Below are 6,455 nucleotides of genomic sequence, written 5' to 3'. Positions count from 1 at the left end.
TGCTGACGCTAGCCATCTGGTCTTGGCGTCGCGACGTCGGCAGAGGTCACCATCCGCGATCCGAGGCTGGCAGCCGCCGCATCCAGGTTGTCCTTGGCAGCAAACCACGCGTCCACGGCCGCAACCTGGTCTGCCGTTGTGGGCACCGTGTCGACGAGGTCGAGACCGTTGATGCTGGCCTGGGCGGCCTGCATAGCAACGGCTGCATCCGTCGTGCTGACGCTGGCCATCTTGGTCTTGGCGTCGGCGACGTCGGCAGAGGTCACCATCCGCGATCCGAGGCTGGCAGCCGCCGCATCCAGGTTGTCCTTGGCAGCAAACCACGCGTCCACGGCCGCAACCTGGTCTGCCGTTGTGGGCACCGTGTCGACGAGGTCGAGACCGTCGATGCTGGCCTGGGCGGCCTGCATAGCAACGGCTGCATCCGTCGTGCTGACGCTGGCCATCTTGGTCTTGGCGTCGGCGACGTCGGCAGAGGTCACCATCCGCGATCCGAGGCTGGCAGCCGCCGCATCCAGGTTGTCCTTGGCAGCAAACCACGCGTCCACGGCCGCAACCTGGTCTGCCGTTGTGGGCACCGTGTCGACAAGGTCGAGACCGTCGATGCTGGCCTGGGCGGCCTGCATAGCAACGGCTGCATCCGTCGTGCTGACGCTGGCCATCTTGGTCTTGGCGTCGGCGACGTCGGCAGAGGTCACCATCCGCGATCCGAGGCTGGCAGCCGTCGCAATCGCAAGCTTGTCTTTGGCCGCAAACCAGGCAGCAACGGCGGCGGCCTGCTCAGGTGTCGAGGGAACAACATCCACGAGCTTGAGTGTGAGGATGCGGTCATGGGCCGAGCGCATGGCATCGAGTGCCACAGCAGCGCTGCCAGTGGCTCCGACAGACTCAGCCATCCTGGACTCGACGTCGACAACATCAGCGGCTGTAACATACTTGGCATACGAGGCGTCAAGAAAGCTTCGGCAGCCTCGAGAGCACCGAAAAGGCGCAGATGACTCTTGGAGCCAATGGCCGCTGAGATGGCACGCGCCAGATCGTCAGCCCGAGAGTTGTCGCCAAACTGCGCCAGTGCGCCTAGCGTCTCGCCCGCCCGCGCAACAAACGTCGATCGCGACCGGGCTGAGCCGGTTCCCGACGACGCAATCGACGGGAGCGTGTTGACTGTGGTGGTGTCGTCTAGCCAAGGCTCGACGGCTGCCGAGTGGTAGAAGCTGAGCACGTCCACAGAGCCCAGCAGCGAGTTGAGGTCAGCATCGTCGTTGACGGTGGAGCCGGCTGAGGTGTAAGATGCGCGTGAGTGCGCCCGCGACGCCGACGAGGCTGGGCGAGAGTAGACTGATGCTGCCGCTGCCGAATGGATGTCGTTGGCGAGCGCCAGTGCCTGTGGGAGTGCGTGCCGCAGTGATGCCCAGCGCTCGTTGGCGTGGGTGACGTCGGCGTCGTTAGCCTTGCCGAGCGCGTTACGGAGTGTGGTCAACGCAGTGCCGGTCTCCTCCACCAGCGCCGAGAACTGTGCCACAAACTCGCCAGATTCGGATGACGGAATCGAGACGGTGAGCAGTTCGTCTGCCACCTCGCGTCCGCGTGCCACGTCTGCAGCCATCCCATCCAGGTCGAGCGGTGGTGGTGCCTGTGGCCCGGGTGCCGGCGACGGCGACGGCGACGGCGACGGTGACGGTGACGGTGACGGCAACAGCGGTGGAACGGGGGCTGGGCTAGCAGACGGAGCCCTACGGCCGGTCGCGCGCTGCATGTTCTCTGGTTTGGCTTCAGCCACGGTCCGCGGCACGCTGGCCGTACCCTGTCGCGGTCCGTCATCAAACGACACCGCCCTCGGCAGGGAAGCCTGGTTTGCATCGCGTGTACCAGACGATCTCAGAGAGGTCACACTTTCGCTCGCCGTTGCTGCTGAAGACGATGCCATGGCTGATGCTCGCTCCTGAGCACCATGGCTGGTTCCCATCAGAGGATCGTCGCGCGGGGTGATCTGGGTCTTCACATCTGCGACAGCATCCTGATGGATGTCGGGTTGCACGCAATGGTCGTCGGGTACATAGCCACCGCCTGCAGTGGGACCTTGGTTGCTTCGGCCCGTCGCGGTCTGGACGCTGTGGCCGCCGCCAGCACCATCGTCCCGGTCGCTGGTGTGTGGCCCAGGCTGGACACTATGGCCGGCGGACCCATGGCCACCGCCTGTAGCAAGACCTTGGTTGCTTCGGCCCGTCGCAGTCTGGACGCTGTGGCCGTCGCCAGCACCAACGCTCAAGCCTCCGGCATGGCCCCAGCCTCCTGGATACAAGCCAGGATGGCTTCCAAAGTGGAACGGCGGACCGAACCCAGGCCCCATTCCGCCAGTGTGCCCGCCATGACCGCTGCGACCGTCGGCCCCGACCCTGTCCGGGCCATACCAGCCCTGAGACCTGCCGTCGCTTCCTTCCTCTACTTGACCCTCGCAGCGATAGCTACCGGCTGCGTCTGCCCCTAGATCCCCGCCCCAGTGCCCGCCGACCGGCTCAAACGCCGCCGCCATGAGTGCCAGCGCCTGATCGGTCGACGCCCATGCTGGACATGGACCGCTGGTACCAGGTGCATGGATCCAGAGCACACCATCGGCGTCTACGGCGACTACTGCGAGCCCGCCCGAGACCTTGCGAACGTAGCGGACATCAACAATGTGCCCCGACGCAGCGGTGGGGAACGGCGAGACGCCGGTGCTGTCCAGGACCCACGGTTCACCGTTGCGCACGAGGACCAGAATGCCGAGCGAAAGCGGATGTAGCGCCCATCGAAAGGTATGCAGGCCGGTCGAGAACGAGCGAGGAAGAAGCGCAAGCTCGACACGCCGGACAACAGCAAGTTGGCTCAGATCCACCAGCGTAAGCGTGAGCGTGCCACCGACTGCCAGCTCAATCGCAGCAGCCAGAGCAGTGCCGGTCACTACCTGCCAACCAGCCCACACCTCGTTGGTCTCGTAGCTGGCGAGTCGGACAAGCTCAGCATCGCCGCCAATCCCACTCACGCCGTAGTGGATGAGGCAGCTGGCGTCACGCGAGACAAGAATGTGCTCGCGTGCTCCGAGCGGCGCAAGCGCGGCACGGACATTGCCGGCCGCCATCGGCACCATAGCGAGAAACGGCGCTGGGGCGAGGGGTGTGATCTGCGTTGGCACTGCTGCCCACGCCGCCGCATCAGCTGCCGCCCCGGGCTCACCCAGCCGCACTGTCGCCCGCTGCGCGAGCGCAGGGACCTCAGATGCCGACCACACACTCAGCGTGTGCGCGGCGTCAAGGGTGACAAAGGTGGCGGCGTGGACACTGGTGCGCGCGCTAGCGGCGAGCGCAACGACACCGTATCCAGACGCCAGGCGCGCTGTCGCCACACACTGCGCCTGTGGCCCGTCAAGTGCCAGGAGGCGGATGTAGCCTGAGCCGTCGCCGGTCACCAAATACTGTGGAGAGAGAAAGGCGGCAGCCGCAGCCTCGACGGTCTTGCTCAGGCCACGACCCCCGCCCGCCACCAGGCTCGGCGCCACTGTCCCGCGCATATCACCGCGCACATACTGCAGCCGCCCGCCGCGACGCGCCCACGCCTGCACAACCTCGCCGCTGCCAAAGAGGACAACGCCAACACCATCGGCTGCACCGAGCTGTGCGCCTTCGGCCGGCCACGACAGCGGAATGCCTGTCCACGCTCGGCTCTCTGCGCAATACGCGTGCATGGCGCCAGTCGATGTCTGAACAACCAGCCACTCTGGCCCACATGCCGACACAGTCTCCACGACCGCGCCGGCGTCAAGGCTCACAACAACGTCGTGCAGCGCCTCACAAGACGCAGCACTCGCAACAACCAGCCGATTGTCGTCAAGTGTGAGTGCGAGAACGCTGTACGCGCCAGCTACCACTACTGCGGAGCGGACCTGGTCGCGGCTGTAACCTGCCAGCTCGAGATCGAGCTCGAGCTCGCGCCCGTGAGCGTCAACCACACGGCCGTCGGACGACGCCACAAACGGACCGGCGCTGGGTGCAAAGCCAAGAGTGGCACCGGGCACACTGGCCACCTCTGGCGCGATCCGCCGCCCTACTTGCACTCTTTTCAGCGCATCAGGCATCGAGGCCCGGTCGGGCAGCGGGAGCGGAACAATGACCTCGACCAGCGCGCCGCCGCCGAGCAGTCCGATCCACAGCGCTGAGGACTCACGTGGCGCCATTGCCATGCAGGTGCCAGCCAACGGCACCTGCGATGAAAACGGCGCCGGGAGCGGGATCGCTGGGAAGAGGAGAATGTCACCGGCTGGATCGTCGAGCACCGCGAGCACAAGCTCGCCGCGGACCGCAATGGCGAGCACGGTCACGCCCGATGGCTCAAAGGTGCAGTGCGCGACGCCAGCAATCGCAGCGGTCGGCCGCAGGCCTGCGGCCGGATCAGCCCGCAACGATGGCGGTGCCAGTTCCAGCGAGCTCACAAGCGCCGCAGTCCGTGTGCAGTAGACGCTTAGGGTGCCTGCGGCCGCCACGGCAACAAGCAGGTCGTCGCGCGGCGGAAGGATGAGCGCCAGCGTCGGCGACGGCGGCACGACTGGCGGCAGCTCGGTGTCTCGCCGAGCATCCACTTGCGGCACAAGCTGGAGTTCTGATGGAGGAGCAACCATGGCCTTTGCGCATGCCGCGGATCTCGTGAGCGTCCACACCACCGCTGCAGCGCCCACGCCCACAGCGATGGTCAGCGCGCGCCCGTCGGCGGCAGCGGCAAAGGGTGCGTCAGGAAGCCCACCCCATGCGTCGCGCAGCACAAGCGCCGACCGGCTGTTTGGAGGCACCCTTGCATGTGCCCCTTCCATGGTGTGGGGAGGGCGAGGGGTGTGTCGGTGGAGAGCGTCGGCGTGAGAGAGTGGCTGGTGGCCGCGGTTGGCGCCAACAAGGAGGCAGAGGGTACGCCGGGCTGGCGCAGAGGAGGAGGGGGGGGGGCGGCGATTGGAGGCATCATGGCCACACATGGCCACATAAAGCTAGACATGGCAACAGAAGGGGGGCGGGATCCGTGTGTCTGCGCTCATCGCCGGTCCCGTGGCCCCCGCAGCCGGCAGCGCGACATGCCCGACCACATGATTGCGACGGGACCGAGTCGGGACGACGGCGGGCGACCGACACTACGGCACCGGCACCCGCATCTGTCTTCATTTGCTCGATGGGAGTGGTGCGGCACGCGGCTTGGGTGGCAAAGGTGGCGGTTGGTGGCGTCCGGTCAGTGCTCTCCGGCCGGTGGCCGGCTCGGGCTCGGTGGTTGAGCAGATGCGGGTCGTCCGTGCTGCGCTCGCAGCGCCGCCGAGCTCTGGAGGCAGCACGCAGAGCAGCGAGGATGTCGGGGCGGTGGGGACGGTGGGAGGGAGCAGGAGGATCGCGGCGGCGCGGGAGAAGACCCGCCGCCTGCTGGCAGCCAAGCACTTTACAGGGAGCGAGCACGGGCAGGGGTAGGTCGATGGTCACCAATCGGTGCCGTGGACGACGGCGTCGACGACGGTGACGACGGCGAGGCCAAAGAGCGGCATCTTGCCCAGCGGGTAGCCAAAGACGCCCGAGTCCTTGCGCGAGACAATGCCCGACATGTAGCCGAGGGCAAAGGGGATGCGCGAGGCGATAAAGGTCAGGAAGCAAAGCAGCGCGATGGCCGGGTACGAGCGCGAGGCGAGGAGGAACGAGACCAGGAGCGGGACAGCGCCCTCGACGGTGTTCTGGTGCGCCCGCTGCGTTGAGTCGAACAGGATCTTGTGCTTGTTGTCGGTCGGTGCGTAAGCGTGCGGCCACGGGACGTCGTACGCCGCACGCGCCCCGTTCACGCACGCCCCGAGCCAGCCGTTAAGCAGATGGAAGGCGATGGCCCCCATGCCAAACGCCGCCAGTGACGTCAGCTGTCCGCCAGGCACGAGCCCCTGCAGCGCCGCCTCGGCCGTCGCCATGTAGCCGAGGGCGTCCACGGCAAGCATGACCGCAGGGAACGGCAAGTTGAGCATGACGACTGAGACAATGCCCATGGGGTTCTTGCCGCTCTGCGGCTTGGCGGTCTTGGTCATAGCGGCGGGGAGAGGGGTGAGATAGGTGTGGGACACCATGACCGCGCCCGTGCCTCGGACGGACACCGCTCCGCCGACTGGCCGCACCAACCGTAGTACGATCGGATCCCAACAGCTCCCCTCCCCTCCCTCCCCCGTCACACCATCACCTACGCCCGCCGCTCACCTTTCTCCACCGGCTTCCCCATCCTCAACCTCACCCATCATCCATCTCTCCGCCATCTGTACGGCGGACATCTCATCGTCGGAAAATAAATGATCGCACACTCCGGCCACAGCCAGCCCTGCCCCCACGCCAGCCACATCGCCCTCCCCCCACGACGCCATCGCCACCCCCCCCCCCACAACCCCCCCGTTTCCCCCCTCCCTTTGCCGCCCCCCCCCC

General features: G+C 66.7%; 3 protein-coding genes across 3 annotated transcripts in view; all 3 read right to left on the bottom strand.

The window, feature by feature from the left end:
* The window catches only part of AMSG_00781 (uncharacterized protein), a gene marked incomplete at its 5' end in the record, with an annotated part of 4,145 nt that extends 2,218 nt beyond the window's left edge, over nucleotides 1-1,927 (bottom strand). Inside the window, 2 exons of the mRNA XM_013907053.1 lie at nucleotides 36-970; nucleotides 1,000-1,927. Coding sequence (XP_013762507.1) covers nucleotides 36-970; nucleotides 1,000-1,927 — 1,863 coding nt within the window. The remainder of the gene's footprint in view (nucleotides 1-35; nucleotides 971-999) is intronic.
* Nucleotides 1,928-2,264: 337 nt separating this feature from the next.
* Nucleotides 2,265-4,651, bottom strand: AMSG_00780 (uncharacterized protein; the record flags this gene model as incomplete). The annotated part of the gene is made up of 2 exons (XM_013907052.1): nucleotides 2,265-2,396; nucleotides 2,470-4,651. The coding sequence occupies 2 exons, from the start codon at nucleotides 4,649-4,651 to the stop codon at nucleotides 2,266-2,268; spliced, it is 2,313 nt and encodes a 770-aa protein (XP_013762506.1). The 3' UTR covers nucleotide 2,265.
* A 779-nt stretch (nucleotides 4,652-5,430) lies between these two features.
* Nucleotides 5,431-6,093, bottom strand: AMSG_00779 (microsomal glutathione S-transferase). Its single transcript, XM_013907051.1, has one exon. The coding sequence runs from the start codon at nucleotides 6,068-6,070 to the stop codon at nucleotides 5,483-5,485; it is 588 nt and encodes a 195-aa protein (XP_013762505.1). The 5' UTR covers nucleotides 6,071-6,093; the 3' UTR covers nucleotides 5,431-5,482.
* Nucleotides 6,094-6,455: the final 362 nt, after the last annotated feature.

This window comes from Thecamonas trahens, assembly GCF_000142905.1.
Source record: "Thecamonas trahens ATCC 50062 unplaced genomic scaffold supercont1.3, whole genome shotgun sequence".
Classification (NCBI taxonomy): Eukaryota; order Apusomonadida; family Apusomonadidae; genus Thecamonas; species Thecamonas trahens.
This window is presented reverse-complemented; position numbering and strand designations above follow the sequence as displayed.